The sequence below is a fragment of the Alligator mississippiensis genome, chromosome 11, assembly GCF_030867095.1.
Source record: "Alligator mississippiensis isolate rAllMis1 chromosome 11, rAllMis1, whole genome shotgun sequence".
In the NCBI taxonomy this organism is placed as follows: Eukaryota; Metazoa; Chordata; order Crocodylia; family Alligatoridae; genus Alligator; species Alligator mississippiensis.
The window spans coordinates 5,180,293-5,200,898 of record NC_081834.1 but is presented as its reverse complement, the minus strand read 5'-3'; the positions used below and the strand labels follow the sequence as shown (position 1 = coordinate 5,200,898).

At 43.1% G+C, this 20,606-nt stretch overlaps 1 protein-coding gene across 6 annotated transcripts in view; it reads right to left on the bottom strand.

The window, feature by feature from the left end:
- The window catches only part of MEGF11 (multiple EGF like domains 11), a 392,338-nt gene that overhangs the window by 254,343 nt on the left and 117,389 nt on the right, over positions 1 to 20,606 (bottom strand). For all 6 annotated transcript variants that reach the window (XM_059714543.1, XM_059714542.1, XM_059714540.1 and 3 more), the window contains one exon: positions 20,158 to 20,258. In XM_059714543.1, coding sequence (XP_059570526.1) covers positions 20,158 to 20,258 — 101 coding nt within the window. The remainder of the gene's footprint in view (positions 1 to 20,157; positions 20,259 to 20,606) is intronic.

Below are 20,606 nucleotides of genomic sequence, written 5' to 3'. Positions count from 1 at the left end.
ATTCCACTGGTTTTATGTCTGCTTTTCCCCCGACCACTCTGAACAATCCAGCACCTCATTGATCAGTTTATTATTAGCATTCTTGGCATGAGCATAAGATCAGTTTGTAGTTTGATTCAGCCTGGTAATAAAGTGACCTACATCAAAGTCCTGCCAAAATGCCAACTTTGTAGCGACGCGTTTAGCATGAGTTATTTCACCATATTCAAGGTCACAAAGAAACTGCTCCTTATCATGGAATAAAGTCAACAAAGGGAGTCCTAAAACAATCCATTTGATGCTTATCACTTATTTGCTTTATAATTGCAAATGCTGATTTACTCAACATATAAGATCAATCCTTGCTGAAACAGACATACAGATTCATTCTTCCCAGTCTTTAAATTATTATTCAGCTTTCTTTAAATGTTACTGTTTATTTTTAATCACTATAGCCATTTGGGGCTCTAAAGATACAAATAACAGGTTGGAAAACAACTGTTTTATCTGAGGTGCTGGAAAATCATCCAGGTTTTCTGGCTGCAGGATACAGAGCAGCCACAAAGTGTTTGTCATCATGAGCAGTGCAATGCTACCTATGGTAATTTCTGCAGTTGGAGTTAACTCAGGGGGATTGGGAGCCAGGTTAACCAGCCCACATGGGGCAATCGCACTGAATTCAGTGCGAGTTCCTCTGTCCTCACTGGTGCTGCTTCCTTCTGCACGTGTTGCTAAGAATTTGGGGGGCATATCCTATGGTGCTTTGTGCTGCACTTTTATACCCTATATAGTTTCTTATATCATGTTAACTCTCTAATATCTAAGGACCTGTCAGCAGGGCAGTAAGCAATGAGACTAATCTGTCACCTGGCCTTTTTTGTTCTCTCCTCCTCCTCCCAGGAGGAGATTTACATGCACAGCAGTATTTCATCTGGGAATTAAGGAGCGAAGGTGAAAGCTCTTTTTCTTCCTTCTAAATATACATACTGGTCTGTATGCATATTAGAGCAAGCAAGGTAAAAGAAACATGTTGTGCGCTTAGGAGTTGAGGGTGAGGTTACAGTGATCCTTAGTTTCTGGACAGGCTCATTCCAAAAAGTCATGAAACATCCCTAAAAACGTTCTGTTTCCTTCACTGAAGAGCTTTTTTTCTTATGATAGAGATCCCCTTTGTGCCAGAGGGGTGAAGGTATTGACCCTAATCCCAAAACCCTACAGTGTCCTTTAGGTATCCTGGGCCCAGACCAGGGAGGTAATGACTAATGACCAACACTTTGATCTTGATTCACAATTCTATGGGAACTGAGTACCAAGGATAGATCTGAAGTGCTGACAGCAGCCTATGCTGCTGAGCTGGAGTTTCCTAAATACCGCAGGCTTCCTGCCTAGGTGTACTGCATGACCGTAGCCCAACCAAGAAGCAACAAAGGCACGAATATGTGAAGCCAGGGCATAATCTTCAAGGATGGGACAGATTCTCCAAGCCACGTGGAAATGATAACAAGCATTCCTTCGCAAGACACTGGCATTAGTGAGGAATCAAAGAGTGTTGCCTCAACTAACAGGCTGCATTGACTGGTCATGGCTGTACATCAAATAAGAGTACATCATGGTTACAGACTCTTTGAAATACTGTCCTCTGTTTATCAGCATTGCCTTGCTCATGTTTCACTTGGGCTCTGGACAGCTGCTTTCCATTCATGTACTGATCTCATCCAAGCACTGGTTGTATGCAGTGAATGGCAGACAGACCTTTCTGTCATTAGCCTGTTGCTGGTACTTGAGTCAGCAACAGGTCATGCGACCAGTTCAACTAATGGCTGCAGGAAAAAAGAGAGAGACAGAGAACTGATCCTTGTGGAACTCTGCAATCTGGGGTACAGTGGAGGAGGGTGTATCCCTCTAAGAAGGACTTAAACCACTTGAACAAATTTCTCTTGCTCCCTCACAGGCAAGTCAGTGGGGCTGCATGGTCAGTAAGGCCAATTCTGCATTACAGTTTTGGAAGATAAGAAAGGTTACATGGTCCTTCTCACTGACAGGAAGAAGTCATGTATTAGTGCCATTATGGTGGTTTCACCACCATGTCCTGATCTGAATCCAGACTGGGCTAGACCTGGGCTAGGCCTTGCCACAAGCCAGCATGCACTGGTTTGTGGCAAGTTCCTTAGCATGTTTTCTCAGGAATGCAAACTTGACACCGAGAGGTAGTTGCCTAGAGCAAATGTACCCAGGGCAAGTTTCTTCACTGTTAGTCAGTCAGGCTATTTCCCACCACAAGGAGGAAAGTAAAGTCTCTTCTCCGATATGCTAGCTATTTTGGTTAGGATTCATACCACTTGAAAAAACTACCCCAGTACGTATGATCTTGTCAATGCAGTAGTATGATACGTCTTTACAGTGCTTGGTGCTCAGTGCGTGGAGCCATTATCACCTTGGACAGCTCCTTGGGGTTTCCCTGGCATGAGATATAGCCTCAGCATTGGCTCTGCAGAACTATTTTTTCATCCCACCTTAGTCAACCACTATTTTCCAACCTTTTATTGATCTAGCTCCAGGTGTCAGACAACCAAAGAGATCTGTAGGGGCAATAGAAAAATTATTAATGGTCAAGTCTTGGGCACTTGACACCTTGCTTTGGAAGTGCAGTGTACTCTATTTTGCTGGAGTCCATAAGTGAGTCTGGGCAAAATCAGGAACACAGGTGTTTTTTGCCACCTCAAAGATAGAAGATTTTTTAATACTGCTTTGGTACGGAAGTGGTGGTCATGTATTATTCTTAATCTTTCCATCTAAGCCAAAGATCAGGTCCAAGGGCATGGTCAGCAATATGAGTTGCACCAGAAATGAGGAGAGGAGCTTGTGGACTTTTGCATCTTCAGCTGTGTCAACATGCATGCTAAAACCATCCGGGTCAAACTCAGAGTATTCCACTGGAATCACAAAGGACCAATACACTCTTTTATGAATCCTTAGTATGTGATGATTTATTAATAAGCAGAATTACATCTGCATCAGCTTGGACTCTGGTGTCTGTTATCACATGAATAATAATCCATGGATCTAACGCTTGGTAAGATGCTGAACACAGTGGCACCTACCTTCTTGGCCCACCAGATCTCCAAACAGGACAAGACTCCTACCAGTATGCTGTGGACATGTGCAGTACTGGATGCGTCATCTGGCCAGGTTTTTATGATGCAAACTATAAATCAGGTGCTTTGTTACCAAGGAGGCTGTAAATCTTACATTGATCAGCATCAGTTTTAGTCCATGTCACATTTCAGTGACTGCTTCTAGCTCATAGTTAGGTGGTCATCCCAAGCAGCATTAGGTATGTGGTTTACTGCATCTGTTCTACTGGTCTCTTTCCATTAACATTTCTTCCCAACATAAACACTAGCAAAGGGTTTCATGGGTGAGAATAGTTAGAATGGAGGAACAGCAGTCATCTTTGCCATAGGAAAGGAAGATCTCTTGGATAATTCCAGGACTGAATCTGGGCAGAAGTGGAGGACTGCTTTCCTGGAACAGCAATGGTGTGTGCATAGGAATGTTGATGACATAGCAGCAATAGAAATAATAACAACAGTAATAATGGGCTGGGAAGAGCTCACGGTATCATACATCCATTCACTTGAAATCAGCTGTCTGTATTACCATCATGCCAATGTTCCTCTTATCGGCTTTGAGAGAAAGACAGAGAGGATGTGAGGATGCTTTCAACGGTTTCTGAGAAGGGCTGTAAATGTGCCCTTTCCCTGGGGCAGAAGGTAGCAGGAGCTGTCAGAGGAACAAGACTGAGGTTTCACTAAGATGGACTGAACTATGATTTTTGCACAGAGCAGTAGGAGAAAGTTTCTGTCTGCCTTGGCACAGAGGGGGAATTGTGGAAAAGCACTGGTGACTTATCAGCACGAGTCATTCAGCTTACAAAGGCAGATAACCCTTAAAGATAGCACTTGAGCTTCAATCTCCATCCCCAACCAGATGAACTAGCCTGGATTTAAATTACTGCTAAAAACTCAGATAAGAGAGTTTGTGCATTGCCAGAAGGTGGGTGATGGGTAAAAGCTCAAGTGAATGCTGTAATGAGGACATACCCTTAACGTCCATCTTCAGCAGGCCTAAGAACATAGTCAAGCATAGAGGGGAGCCTCATACGTTACCAGGGACCACGACTGCAGCCTTGACATGGATGGCTTGGCCTCCAAGGCTCTGCAGGAATGAAGGAGGTAGACCCACAATCGGTCCTCAACTCTCACTGAAGAGCAACTCTGGGTGAAATCCTAGGCTTGTGGAAATCAGAAGGACTCGCAAAGGGGCTACCCCTTTCAGGGCCCAGTCTTGCTCCCATTGCCATCAAGGCAAATAATGCTGGGCCCAAAGATACTCTTTGGGAACAGTTAAAATATTAATAAATTGTGGATCATTTAAAGCCAGTGACTGATTTCATAAAGTTACTGCTGTTGCAGCTAAAAACAATAATTTCCCTTTACTGCACAGAGTGAAAGCGTGTGGCTTCAATCAATTTGGGTAATCAATGTTATAGTACAATAATATTCATTGGGATTATTCTCAGCATTTAACATTTTCTGATAAAGGATTTTCCACCCCCAACCGTGAGGTTCAAAACAACCATTAGTGCACTTTGTGAGAAATAGCATGCTTGTTCAACTTGTTAATGAGGTTAAACCATATGCTGAATCAGCGGAGCAGAGCCCATGACCTGGGAAAATCCTCCCCCCTCCCCCCTTTCATTTTTGGTTAAATTCACCAACCACCACAATTTCTGGGAGACACATTTCCACTAACTAATTTTCTTTGGGAAATTGATCTTACTACCTGCAAAGTTAATGTGATTTTACCTCTGAACGGTCTTGTGTGATGTCTCTAAGATAACTAATGGGATTTTCTGCAGGAGATAGAAATATTTAACACTTTCCCTCTTCCTCTGCTGCTCCACACTATTAATTTTGATGGATTTGATCCCCCAGACCTCACTGGAGTCAATAAGATTTGGTATTGTGAAACTCAAGGTTTAAGAAAAGAGAACAGGAGGGGAAAGCATTTCTTCCTGCTTTTTATCCTTCCTGTTCCTAACAACAGGGGGGATTCAGCTCTCTTGCTTTCTTGTCCTAAGAAGGGAGGTCTTGCTGGGCTGGGAAATCTCAACTGGGAAAAACAGGTGCCTACCTAAGATGTCCCTGCTGTACAATGCTAGTAGGTAATGGGGAAGAAGAGATCATTAGATCACAGGATTATAGGAAAATAGGTCTGGAAGGAATCTCATAAGGTCATCTAGTCCAGCCCTCTGCTCAAGGCAGGATCATGCCCAACTAAACTGCCCCAAACAACCGTCTTCCCAAGCTTCTCTTGAAAACGTCCAGGGATGGAGATTCCACAACCACTCGAGGTAACCTGGTCCAATGTCTGACCACCCTCAGAGTCAGAAAGTTCCTACTAATCTCCAAGTTAACTTTCCCCTGCTGCAGCCCTGAAGCCATTGTTCCTAGTCTGGTTCCCTGGAGTCACTGAGAAAAGCCCATCTCTGTCTTCTCTGTAAGTGCTCTTCAGGTATCTGAACAGTTATCAAATCCCACCTCTGTTTTCTGTTCAAGAGATGCCCCCCTCAGGCAGAATTATCTGCGTTCTGCATCTCCATGGTATCGATGCATGGTTCTTCCAGCACAGACGGAGAGCAACAGACAGCAGCTTTCATGTGTCCCAGGAGCTCCTGTCCAGGCAGAGGTAAGTACCTCCATCATGTCTCAGCCCACATGGAACTCTGCTGCAGCAGTGCATTTCCAGTGGTGCTTTTCACTAGCCGAATCACCTGGCTTTGATTTATGAATAGCCCTAGTTTTTCCCTATGAAATAATGTGGACAATTCAGAGATTCCAACATTGGTCGAGTCCCTGCCCAATTTTAACTGCAATAACTGCAGCATGCGGGATGACACCAAAGCAAAGGACTATTATCAAAAAAGCAATTACAACATCGATTACCAGGCTAGATTCTGCCCTCAGATGTACAACTGGAGCCCTGGTGTCAAAGAGGAAAGGAGGTCTTGACCTTAAACACTTTAATACAATATCACAGCAATGAAGCCTTTGTTCTTGGGAAATCACTTCAGAATTGCAGCATTTGCACATTCTGCTAAAGGTTATCCACCCACGATATTAAGCGAATTCCCTTGCGGCACAAACTCTATCCATCACATGCCAGCTCCCATGAAATGTTGTTTTTTTGAATCAACAGCATTACCACATGTCTATAATTCCCCCACTGATGGCTAGCCATGAATTATGGCCATCATACCATGACAATCTTGTTTTCTATCAGTAAATGACACGGCTTGGCTACAGTTGATTTTCACAGGTCCACAGTATGTGGACCACTGTGCATGTAAGGGAGGATGGGTGAATGGAGAAATGTTGTCACAAGTGCAAAGATCAGAAGAAGACAAATCAAGAACTCCCAGCTGCACTATGCTTCTTGGCTTCTCTGCGCTGCAACACAAGACATAATAAAACCTTACTACCACTGATTCCTCTCAGTGACTTTTAGTACTGCAGCACCTTGAGGAAAATACTGATTTTCCAAATGAGACCCCCATTCATGATGATTCCCACTTTCATCAGCCTAATCTAACAACAAACATTGTTTATTTATTTCACCCCCAAAACAGGATGAATATGGACACATTTCTAAGGCAACGCTGTCATTGAAGCCGGGCTATTATATGGCTCAGGTCCTGAAGGGCCGGTGCCTTTCAGATTTCATTTCAGATCAATCCATACCCTGCAAATGGAGGTCATACTGATGAGACCAGGGAGAGAAGGGCATTCTGTTTGAAGATCACGCTCTAGTCTTTTGGGTGAGCTATACTAACCTTAGTGGGGATGCAATATTTATATACATATGGTATTCTCACCCTTAGATAGAACCATGGCAATGTATCAGCTGCATTTCAAAGTAACTTACTGAATAGGGCCAGAAAAGAGATCCAAGAAATAAATTATTGTACAACTTCTGGGAATGATACTGATCTCAGGGCGTAAATATAACACGGGTAATCCCACCGATTTCTGCTAATTTCCTTTAATTTGTGAGAGTATGGGTAACTAAAGAACCAGGCTTGCTGTCTAGCCTATACATTTAATTGTTAGGGAAAACATCGTACTACTGACAGAATCTGACTTCTGATCAGATATGCTGCTACACAATGCCCACAATTCATACATTCACTTCAAACCAGAAAGTAGTTGGCGGGTGGGGGTCGGATTTTAGGAAGAGTGAACAGGTTCTCAGCAGCCTCTTATATATATATATCTCCAATCACACACACACACAATATAGTATATACTATATTATATATAATGTATACATAAATATATACCAGTACATATATAATATAGCAGGGGTAGGCAACCTCTGGCACACATGTCTCTGTGGCATGCAAGGGCATTTTGCTTGGCACTTGCACTTTAGGGAAGGGACCAGGGCTGCGCTGCTACAGCAAGGATTGGGTCCCTCATGGCTCCCCCACCATCCGCCCTTGGCACACCAACCTCTTACAAGTCAAGGGTGCAAGTGTTTTTGGCACTCTTCCCAAAAACATTGCTGACCCCCGTAATATAGTTGGGCAACATGCCTAGTCTCCTTCGACACAGGTGACCCTTCTGTAGTATTTGTACAGTATAATATTTATATATCATTTTGATAAATAGTTAAGTAACTGCACTCAGGTTGCAAACAACCTGGGAATCTGAAACTTGTGCATGTACGAAGATAGGCCAAACTGTGAATCTGGTGTTATCTCAGCCTCTCTCAGGAAGTCTTTCCATGTCAGCAGACCTAGTGTGTTGGTTAGGTTACTAGGTTGTAGCTGAGAGCAGATTTTGCCTGCTTATGTGCTATATCTGTGCTAAGATGTATGTAGGATATTTGATCTGCTTTAAAAAGAAATTAGTCTTTTTTTCAAGACAGTTTCCATAACATGCAGATCCCAAGATGCTTACTTTCTTATTCATCACTGGGACACAGCCCATCTTTCTGTTCACAGGTTCATATGCTACCTAGCAAAATGGGTTTCAGGGTGCTACCGTAATACAAATCAATAAAAGCAGCAGGATTGCTAAATGGAATTTTCCTTTCTTAAAGCAAAATAAACGTTGGACCTAAAAACAGGCTGAAAGCATCTCTTTGCCCACTATCTCAAAAGAAGTAAAGTTCGTAAATTGAAAAATCTCTCTGAAAAATACTGATTCAGAAAAGAATGTTTTGTGATGAAATCTCTAATGGTCTGCAGTTGCATACAAAACTTTCCCCAGGGCACATTAAGAAATGTTTATTAAAGGGACAAGAATGTGCCATGCTATAAACCACCATATACCAAACAAAAGTGAAATGCAGAAAAAACAGTAAAAGGGAAAGACTGAGAGCGTCTATGTGCATAACCAAAGAGAACAGCTTGTACTCAGGGTGGTCCTGCAGAAAATGCAGATTTCTCATGGTTGGTCCTGGTAACAGCTACAGCAAAAAAAAAAACAACACAGTAGAAAGAGGAGCACTCTTCTAATTAGCCTTGTTTGATGTCTGATGAATTCTTTCATGCTGGATTATGAAGTGTTAACAGATGCTTTTCAAGCAATCAGCCAATTTCATCCTGTTCCCTCATTGAAAACAATTAGGGAACAAAAAGGAGCAATGATTTCAAGAATAGCCTCATGTGTGTTTTTAGGAATAGCTCCATTGCCACTTACAAGCCCTTTTCCTGCTATAAGCTCAGCCTTTTTGCCCCATGGCATGCTTTTCAACTTACTTGCTGGCTACTCAAGCATCCTCTTGAATTCTTGCTCCTCTGATGCTGAACTCACAGGTCAAGGCAATATCTGAATAAATTAGCAACTGGCTCAATCACACGACAACACTGCTGCAAGCTGCAGTTAGGCTGGTAACTTTGAATGCTACCAATGACACTTTAATATTATTGTTGATTACTTAATATAAGGCCTAATTTTGGAGAGGTTGAACACCTTTGATTCCCAGCAACTTTTAAGGACTTGCAGTGTTCAGTGCTTTTGAAATTCAGGCTCATAATTGCAAAAGCATGGTTTCAGTAGGAGGCAAGCACCTAAGTCCTTTTAAATCCTTCCCTTAGGTACCCATCTGTATCATTAGGCACTTTTAAAAATCTGTGCCTCTAGTCTCTCTTTAACCCCTTAAGTCACAGGCATTTTTGAAAACCTTACATGATAGGTTATTTCCTATACATTTTAAAAACCTATCAAGTAATAAAATGCAGACTTCGTACGTCCAGCTGTACGGTAGCTGGATTGTTTTTCAGGCGCCATGCAGTATATTATATAAACAAACAGGAAAGTAATGTTGTTGAGTTATGCAACTATTTTCATCCAGTATCTGATGTGACAGACTTGCCTGGCATTGTTGCTTTGTAGCTAACTTAACATAAGCATGACCTGTGCTAAGTAATTCAAAAGGACAGATAAGACAAAAGTAACTGCTTTTAGTGCACAGGTTCCTAAATGCGAAAAGGAAAGGCTGTTTGTTCTTTGTCTGATTCTACCTCACACGGTGAACGCAGTGGCATATCTACATTATTAAAATAATCATCTTGGAAAATAACGACGGTTTCACACCAGCTTTCTGGATAGACTTTGGTTGCCATTAATGCCAGAGGTATGGAAGTTTAATGAGAGTCTCACTGATGAGCCTTTTCTTCTCAAATATGGCACAGGGGGAGGCTGCTTCTATTTTTGTGCATTATGTAAACTTCAGGCATCTGCAGAGTAAGACTGATTCATTTTCCTGTACAGTTTAGAAGTCATAGGGTAACGAATAAAGGGGGAAGGGAAAGCTAAAAACTGACAAGTAGCACTTTCTGAATCAACAAGGACTCTGCCAGAGAATTACCTCCCAACTTTTGAGAGCCTCCCTGATGTTTAGAGCTATTGTGTGACAAGTAACAAGGGGAGGGTCACAGTTGGAGGAGACTACAATAGAAAAGAGTGAAAAGATGCTATCTCAGAATCTGTATGTACACTAGGAGCCCTTTCTAAAGGTCATCTTGATTTAGTTGGCTCTCTTTTTCTCTCCCATGCTCTGAAACTGCAACAGAGGAGAAGGAAAATGAATCCATTACAGTGGGGAGGGAGGAAAAGGAGGACTTAAGAAAACAACTTTAATTTTCAACATGTGTTTCACTTTGCCCGTCCTTTCGGTTTTTGACTTTATTGATTTGAAGATGTCAACCTGGCTTCTTACACTCCTGGACTATTAATGAAGTTCCCAGGCCTTGTTTGGACTGTTTGCAAATGTCCTGGGCCCACTGTTGGTGCACAAATGCTCAGAGGCTGTCAGCCAGGCAAACCTATCCATGTAAGCTTGCCAAAATCCTGACCATGAGTAGAGACTGGCCAAGGTAGCACTTAGAAAGCAATGCAAGGCCACTGTTCCTCCAGCAGCACACACCACATTGGCTCTGGCAGCAAAAGACACCAGTACAGCTTGCCATTTCTTTGCATCAAATTGGATCCATACCAGCTCTTACCCAGGCAGGAGAACCAGAAGTGGAAAGCTGACACGGGCTGGATTAAGTTCTTTACTGAAGATTGACAAGCCCATAATACATCCGAATTGATCGTACAGATGGCAACTCTCTCTTAAGATGATTGTTTAATAATCACTTGGCAGGTGTTATACACCAGGACCTGTCCAATTCAGGCTGGAGCCTTAGCGAGGCACCACAACACTGACAAGCAGTCAGAGGAGAAAGAGAGAAGCTCACAGAAGATGGGAAGCAACGGCACTACAGTATCTGTAGGGGTGAAGGCCTCAGGGGAATCCATAAAGACCCTGTCAACTTTCATGGGCTACACTGGTTTGCACTTCCCGAGCATCTCTACAGTGAAGTGAGCTTACAGGAAAAAATTTCCACAGAGACTTGCTTGAATTCAAACATGAATCCACATCGGATGGGCTCTGTGGCTCTTTCAGGTTTCATTCCTCCTAGTACCAGCATAATTGAGCATACTTGAGCCACAGTCCCTCCTGTGGCATCCACCTCAAATCTAACATCCCCATCCACTAACTAGGCGCAAAGAGGCCAGAGCATCCAGGAAAGCATTTCCGTTGTTGCTCTATAGAGATCGCCAGGGTCTCTAAGTCTTCTTCCCAGATAACTATGGTGACTCAATGCATCAAAGCACCTCACCCAACCCTTCTTTCTGCTCCTCAGTTCTCCTCCTCCTCTCCATGGAGTGTGGTACTTCTCCTTCAGAACCCCCTCTCCCACCACCTTGTGGCCCTGTTTTTCATCAGTGTAACATCACTAACCTCAAGGACTATTTCAGAGCTTGAATGACATCTGAGAGAAGAGAATGAAGCCCTTCACTGCCTCCACCAGAGACCTCTACATAGTACCTTACCTGAATAGCTGCCTTGGACCCTGTCTTGTCTGCACCACACCAAACAGCAAAAGCTTCTAAGGGTCAGTGCTCAGCCCCTCTCTGGTATAGCCTGCCTCCCAGGGAGAAGGCAATGGGCAAGGGCAGTGGTCTGCTTGATGGGCTCAGAATGAGGTAGACTGGAAAATGGAAAGGACAAGAAGTGCCATTTATTACAGGGATCCCTTGGACCCAACAGACATTTGCTGCTGGGTCTTGGGGTTAGGGACTCAAGCTGCAGTTTGGCACAGCTGCAAATCTGCAGCTGCTCTCTCCTAACCCTGCCCCTCCCCCTTCCCAGTCCCAGTGATGTCTTCAGAATGGGAAGTAGGGGGAAGAAAGCAGAGGGAGCTTGGTCTGGGGGTTGCCCAGCCTGGGCTAGAGGATGGGGCAGACAGATTGGAGACCTCCCACCTTGGGGGAACTCCCTCCACTCCCTTCCCCTCTCCCATTCTGAAGGCAGTGCCATGAGTAGGGCTGGGCTGTGTCCACTCCCAGCACGTGCTTACACAAGTTAATGACAGTGCTCTGCATCGTGTAATGAGGGATTAGATAGTCAGGGGATAGGCCCTTTTAAAGAGATCTGCAGCCATGCACTTCTGTAAGGGCACAGCTGTAAAGCACTTCAGGGGGCCAGTCATGTGACAAAATAATCACTTGTATCAGCACCCTCAAAGGAATCTCTCCTGAAAGAGTGCACATCCAGAGGGCCTAGGGACAAGCCAGCCTGATGGACGTAGGAGTCAGTGAGGAAGCTTTGAGGGGAGTTCATGTTTCTTTTTGAATCTCAGGTTAACAAGCAGAACAACAAGGAGTCTGACATGGGAGGACCCTTGTGACATTACTGGGGAGCTGCAGATGGAGGACACAGGCCTGAAGGCAATCTGGGTTATGTGGTCAGCATATCCAATGAAGGGTCACATTCTGTCAAATGCTGCTTGGATCTACAGTGCTGCACTATATGCTTAGTAGGCTCTAAATATTAGTTGCGAGCTACTCTCTTTGCTATAAGGTAGCCAAGTGTGGCAGAAGAGCAGTCGGAACTAAGCAGCTCTGCTGCAGTCTGTCTGGTCCTTTCTCATTAGCTTTCCATGTCTGTGAAGGGAGAGCTAAAACTCCTCAAAACACAGCACTGGGGGAGGAATTCAGAGAGTTGAATGGGAACAGGTAGCACTATGCATCAGGAAAATGATCTGGAAGCACCCAAAAGGGGTATAAAAAGGAGAAATTCCAAACCAATGCCTTTCCCATTTCAATTCCATAGTCAATGGACCCAAGGAACAAGGACCTCACACACTGTTTCTCACTGTATACCGATTTAAAATAAAGGACAGGGAGGGAGAGAGACAGAACATATGTCCCTTGGCACGGAGTATCTCTGTATTCTTATATTGTTTCCCTTAATTTATGTTGCATTATTGATGTTCAGAATACTGTATATTTGAATAATGTAATACACAGGCTCTTACACAAAGCACTAGCACCAGCTTTAATGTATGCTTCTATAAAGATAAGAATAATATATTGTTTGAAATCTGTTAAGACTTAGAAAATTTATTTTAAAAAAGATACAGGAATGCTGGCAAAGGGAAATTTAAAACGGGGGGGGCAACATTTCTTTGAAGATTTTAATGATCCACTGGCATTTGAAAAAGGGATGTGGAGAGAAAATAAAAAAAAAAAAAAATCAAATCTTCTGACATGATATGAACAAATGCTATGAATATTCAGGAAGTTTAAAGTGCTGATTCAATGATTTCTAGGAGTATACAACTTTTACACTGATCACAGAAGCTATTATTTTTCTTTTCATCATAAGTATACTTGACTGCTGTGTCGGTGTGTTGTTGCAACATATGCATTGCATTGCAAGTATTGTAATTCATCCAGATGGCAGGAAGCTTTGGAATTGTTACTTGTATGGTACAGATGTTTAATAATCTAGCCATATGGCTCCAATGAAAAAGTATTTTGAAAGATTAAAAAAAAACCCACCACCAACAAACAAACACTACACTATATAGGCTACCAGGTAAAATTCAGTGCAGTGGTAAGGTACGAATGGCCATACTCAATGAATATAAAATTATATGCTATAGCATGTAGCTTGTGTAGCTATTAAGAGTTATTATTACTTAAACTATTAGCCATGGAATACTTGTGCGAGAAGGATACTTTGGGCTGTGATAGCTTTTTTTGGACCAACTGAATAGTTGGCAGAGATTTTAGACAAGCTTTTGGATACAAAGCACCCTTCCTCAGGTGTAGGAGAGAAGCAAGTACCACCAAGGTTAAGTAACAAAAAAGGAAAAAAAGAAAAATGGAGTTTGTGCAAAACTCCATATGTAAATAAAAACAGATGTGGAACATGTCATTTAAGAAACATGATAGAAATCATTACACCAAGATTTGGGGTGAGGTGGACACGCTGGAAGGGAAGGACATATTACAGCAGGATCTGGACAGGTTACAGGGGTAGGCAAATGAAAATAGGATGGGATTCAATACTGACAAGTGCAGGGTGCTGCTCTTGGGCAGTAGTAACCAGCAGCATGCCTATAGGCTGGGGAACTCCCTTCTTGAAAGCACAGTGGCAGAAAGAGATCTTGGAGTCATTATTGACTACAAGATGAACATGGGCCAACAATGCGAGATCACGGTCGGCAGGGCTAACCGTACCTTGTCATGCATCCACAGATGCATCACAAGCAGGGCCAAGGAGGTGATCCTCCCCCTCTATGTGACACTGGTCAGGCCGCAGCTGGAGTACTACATCCAGTTCTGGGTGCCGCACTTCAGGAGGGATGTGGACAACATGGAGAGGGTCCAGAGGAGGCCACCCGCATGATCAGGGGACAGCAGGGCAGACCATATAAGGAGAGGCTACGGGACCTGAACCTGTTCAGCCTTCGCAAGAGGAGGCTGAGCGGGGACCTGGTGGCCATCTATAAACTTACTAGTGGGTTCCAGTGGGGATTGGGAGAGACCTTGTTCCCCCGAGCGCCTCCCAGAGTAACAAGGAATAATGGCCATAAGTTGTTAGAGGGTAGGTTTAGACTAGACATTAGAAGACACTACTTCACAGTCAGGGCGGCTAGGATCTGGGACCAGCTTCCAAGGGAAGTGGTGCTGGCTCCTACCTTGGGGGTCTTTAAGAGGAGGCTTGATGTTTACCTGGCTGGGGTAATTGGAGCCTAGTTTCTCTCCTGCCCAAGGCAGGGGGTCAGACTAGAAGATCTACAAGGTCCCTTCCAACCCTACTTCTATGCATCTATAAAACCTGCACAATACCAGCATGGCCAACTACTGTAACAATATTCACCTTCGTTGTTTTAAAAGCGAATCGAAAGATAATGAAAGAAGTCAAATTGGCATGTGCTGGCAGGGGGGTCAGATGTTTTTCTTTTATTGACAGAACTGGCAGAAGTGAAAACTTTCAGCACCCTGCCCCCTCCCCCAGTAATATGCCTAGAATCCAACCTGCCTGGCATACCCAGCAGAGATCCCACCTAAGAGATCCATGGTGTCTCTTAGAAAAGGGGTCCAAGTAATTCCAAGAATGATGGAATTTACTACAACGTGAAGGACTGTATGGTGGGAAGTTGGAAGACATCAGCAACATCATTTCCAGACAGCACCCGCTTAACTGGGTTTCGAACACCACAAAACTTTCAGCCAACTATGCGAGGGGGTAAGTAGCTCCCTGTACTGGACCATCCAGTCGTCAGTAAACTGCAATTGCTAGATTTGAAAACAGAAATAAACTGTTGGAAATCAAGAGATGCTGAGTCCCCAAATGGCCATGCGCCTGTCCTTTTCTTCTGTCAGAAATGAATGCAGAAGGAAGGTAGGGAGTACCGTTTTCTACTCCCACTATCCTTTCTTCTAAAGCCCAAATCTTTGTCCCTTCATTACCTTGGACAAACTTTTCCTTTCAAACAAATCTTTAAGGATGAAAAGATGAAAAAGGGAAGACTGAACAAAGCAGTGGGCTCCCGGACAAAACGCCAGCCATTTAGCAAATGAGAGGTTCTTTCCACCTGATACTTTTTTTTTTTTTTTTTTTTTAAAGGGGAAATCTTCAATTAGCATCAATTCAAAGGAAAAAACCACAAAGGGCCTGGGGAATATTTTCTTTTTTTCAAAGCAGAGAGGAAGGATTCAAAGCTGCTCTCTCTAACAGATACTAATCTGGTCAGTATAATTTTAAAATCCTTTATGATGGGCCTGAAGGGCATTTGAACCCTGTGGTTGTTTAAAAAAAAACAAAACAACAAGAAGATCTTCTACAGCTTATGCATTTGCTTTGCCAAAAGCTTACCTTAGCAAACAAAGTATAGTAAATCATAGTTGCTCTGATTTACTACCTAGATGGTGCAGTTTATTTTCAGAGACAGCCCAGCAGAAAGCTATGTCATGTATAAACATATTCAGAGAGGGGGAAATCATCTTGCACAACTACCAGAATGGTAGGAACCACTCATAGGACATTACTGGAAAGAAATGCATGTATGTGTTCATTGAATTTTTCATGTTCCTTTGCTCTGCTTTCATTTAAAAATCTCTCCTGGGGAGGCAACACAGAAGCAAAACACCACAGAGACAAAGCCCTCTCTCAAAGTTCCCAAATCTATATGGCGAGGTGCTGAGTAGGTTAATTTTGCTAACCCTTTCACCTCTGGACAGGAACTCACATCCATCTTAGGTCACCAGTAAAATGAGATTGATGGTCTCAGTGCAATTCTAATCGAACATTCAGCCATGACGCAAAACCAGCGTGCTGTTCAATCCAATTCAGCACCACTGGCGGTCTCCTGAAAAATCACCTGGACTGAACTGGAACAGGGCGCTGAGAGTTACAACCAAAAGATTCTGCCAGTGCTTTGTGGAAAGGAATGTCACAGAGTGGCTGCAAATGTTAGTTCAGTATCTAATCAGCAGTATTAATCCTTTGATTTATTACAGACAAAATTCATCACTTTAACAACAAAATGAATTCTGCGCCTGTTCCCACCGAAGTCGATATGAATTTTGCTGTTGACTTTCCAGGGCCTAAGGATCAAACTTAAATTAATAGCTGCTCCCATAGCAGAGAGAGAATATCGGATGATTGGTTCTTATTATCAGCATCCCAAAATGTATTAGGCACTTTGCAAGCACCTAAGGAGATAGTTCCAATGCCAAAAAGCTTTTCACTCCAGATAATGAAGGCCTGGGTGGATTTACTATTCAAAAACGAAAATGGCTTTTCCCCTTGCTCACCCACCACGCTGAAAACATGCATTAGCTTAAATGGATATAAGAAGGATGAAGAAGACATCATGGACTGAGAGGCAGAGCCAAGAATCCTGGATTCCCTGAGCTGTGAAGGCAAAGCAGGCGTGACTCTATCAGTGCTCTACTGCTTTTCAAATACCAGCACCAGAGCCAAGGAAAGAAAAATACACCTGATGCTCCTTTGAAACGGCAGTAAATGAGAGGGGAAAGGATCAAAATAATAACCCCAAAGCCTTCTCCTTGGCTTTTAATCCAAGAAAGAGTCATTAATAGAGATTTAAACTCAGCCTTCGCTAGTCTAAACATGTCACTGTTAATTACAAAGCTATTTAACTTTTGGAAGAAATAAAGGCTGCTATTAATGAAAGAAGAACCAATTAGCCTTTAATCTACACACTGTTTTTTAATCAAACTTTCTTTTGATCATCATACGCACTGTGGGATGCAGTCTCCCCTCCACACACACTAGCAGCTCCCCCTATTGCGAATGGAATAAATTTTACAAGCCTGGCTGAGTGAGGCTGCAGAGAGGAGCATCCCTGCTGCAGGGAGAGAGCTTCCTTGCTCCAGGACCATTGCAGACTAGAACACTCCAGACCAGCTCCATCAAGGCAGCACTGCCAGGGACAGCAATGAGGTGATGTGCAGAGGGAACAAGGGATGTGTGCATCTCTGGGGAAAATGTGGTGCAGCAACACTAGATCCATGCAAAGGTTAACAGAACATGCCAGGACATTTAAAGATAGAAAAGCGGGAAAACGGGAGATGAAAGAGGCAGAGATGGTTACTGGTAGGACACACAGTCTAGGCCACCCAAGTCGTTCTCACAGGCACATAGGGGAAACTCCCTTTGGTAGTTCAGCAACAACTGCTGTGAAGGGTCAAGAGAAACACGAAACAAAAAACGGTCTTGAAAAAAGTGATACAGCTGAAAACTAAAGTGGGAGCTGATACAGTAGAAAAAAAGATACTGGTAAGAAAAGCATTACTATGGTAGGATACATGATACCCCTGTGCCCTGGGGTAGAAAGTAACCTGGTCACATCTGGTACCTACAAACAAAGCAAATACCACAGAGAATTCCTCATGTCACACAATTCCTCTCCTGGCTACTGCAGCCCTACAGGATCCTCAGGGATGAGAGGGGCTAGAAGAGCTAGCATAGTTTGGGATCCTATTCCCTCTACCCCCCAAACATATTCTTTCCTTCCCTATCTCTGGCCACACAGTCCTACTCCTTGTCCCCAAAGACAAACTGAATGCAGATTAGGAGTCAGCAATGATTTTCCTCTTCTACCAGAATCCGGGAAGAAGAAAGTGCAGAAGTTCCCATTCATGCATGAATCCATAAGCATTTCATTAATATATAGGTAATGCAAGGATCTGACCTGTGGATGTGCATCTTCTGGACAGATGTTAGGTATTGCCTACACATAATTTGACACATATTAAAGTCAAACACAAAACTCCTGTTCTGATCAGATACACAATGACTGTGCTGCATTAGCGCAATCTTTCAGCCTGAAGTATATACAGGTCCTTATCAGCAACAAAAAGACAAAACTTACCAGAGAATGTTAAGAGCATAACTCTGACTATTAATGCTAAGATGAACTGATTTAAAAATAAATGTTAATGTCCTGTGCAAAGCAGACACTTTCTGCACCACTTCCGAACCACTGGAAAAGCAAATTTCCCCATTGTCTCCTCATAGACAGCAAAAAATTAAAAGGAAGAAAGAAAATCAATACATTCTAGAGATAAAAGTGAAAATGAACAGGGCGGTGCACCAGAGGGGCATTCTGAGCCACAGAGCTCATGCTAGCAATAATACGACCATGTACTCATATATACATCAGCCACCAAAACGTTTTTGTCATCCAAAGCAAGTAATTAATGTTAAGCACAAGTCATTCCAGGGAAGTCAGAAGATCTGCTCAATGTTTCACTGGACTGGGTTCAGAGCACTCAGCACCTTGAAGGATTGAACCATTAATCTCAGAGTTGACTATGTAGTTTTGCTAAGAGGTCAGACAGTGGATTTGCATAGGATGGTTTGGATAGGGATGATCCTACCTCGGGAGGGGGTTGGATTAGATGACTTCTGGAGGCCTGTTCCAGCCCATCTTCTCTATGATCTCTCTGTGTCTCGGTAAAAGGAGGCTAATTCTACGTCCTTACTTCAAAGGCTTGCAGGGAGAAGAGAAGCACCAGCCCTGCTTCTTCCTCTTGTATACCATGGGCCAGATTCAGGCATCTATACTCCACCTGATTTTAATGGGGGTTTAGGCACCAGCACAGAAGTTAAGCACCTAAATATTTTGTAGATCGGACCCTAAAGCAGCTTTGCATACTTCAAGGCCCTTTATTCTCACAGAGCAGCATAAAGGAAGTGAAGAGCATCAATAACAATTAGGGTCATTTATGTTTTTGGAGGTGCCCAGACACAAGAGTGCTAGGGCTATATGAGTTCCACTAATCTAAACACAACTAGGTATTACCTTAAAAACCCTGTTTAACTGGGGGCTTTAACAGCCGAAGGGGTGGGGGGCGGGGAGGGTGGCAGCATTTATACTTCTATAGCATTCTGTGACTCCCTCTCTGTCAATAAAATCTGGATCCCTCTTGGGCCATGCTTCTGCTCAGAGGCTGGGGGGGCTCTCACTTAACTCATCACTCCCCTGAGCCCAGTGTAGCAAACAGATGGAATAGTACACCTTAAAGAACCCACGGCTGAAAGTCCCTGACATCCAAACACATGACATGGTTAATTAACTGGGCCCTCACACTGAACAGACTCACTTAAATGCTTTGCGTTTGTTTGCATGGTGCTATTAGAACAGCCTTCCTGACAAGCGTGATGCATTGACGGGTAAAATGATTGGACATAACCTTGTTACAAGCACATCATACCTCTGACCATCCTTCCTTTGCATTGACTTACCTAGACCTCATAAAAATTGGGGGCGGTTTTTGTGCCCTCAAGTTTAAGAGGTGCAAACTTTTCGGATACTTCTGCCTTGAAATTATGGAATACTTCAGTCCTGTAACTGCTCCCATCTCCCCCAACCCCAAGCCTTCACATTAGCACATTGTTTTAGATAAGTTGCCCTCAGAATCAAGGTTTGATACAGGAAAGCACTTTCTTAAATCCACCCTACTGACTTCAATGGGATTTAAATATATACTCAAAGCCTTGCATGTGGCAAAGTAAGCATATTTCCTGAACTGGGAAACCATAAGGGTCTGAATTTCAGAGCTTCTGACCAGCTCATGCCAGCAGCTCAGTTAGAACAGTGTGTACTCAGCAGCTCTGCAGATAAAGCCTTAATATTATTAATTGGTACTGAATTAGCATCGGGGATTTTTCTACATCTTCAATGCAAAATTAATTGTAATGGTCATGTACTAATCAAAACTCTATACATACGTATGCAGTAGTCTCCACTTTCATAATATCCAGGGCAGCACTGAGATCTCCGCCGATACATTGTTCTTAGGCCTCTTCGATATGCTGTTTTATAACTTATTCTAAATTGCAAGACAGAAAGCCGTTTGACAGTATTGAAAATCAATGCCTACTGTTGGAATTATATTTGTGTTAAATTATAGCAAGGATAGCATTCAATAATTATTTTAAAATGCATGAAGGCTTTTGATATTAAAAACCACAATAAAAAAAAATCAATACTTATTTTGAAACTTGAAATATAACATGGATTATAAACACAGTATTCACGGCAGCCAGTTAACAGAGGTCTTCTTGGGACTGCTACCTTAAAGCATTGCCTCAGCCCTAAGGAGAGGGCATGAAACATCTTCAGGAATAAACACAATTCTTCTAGGTGTAGCAGTAAGGTCAGCTACCAGGACTGGACT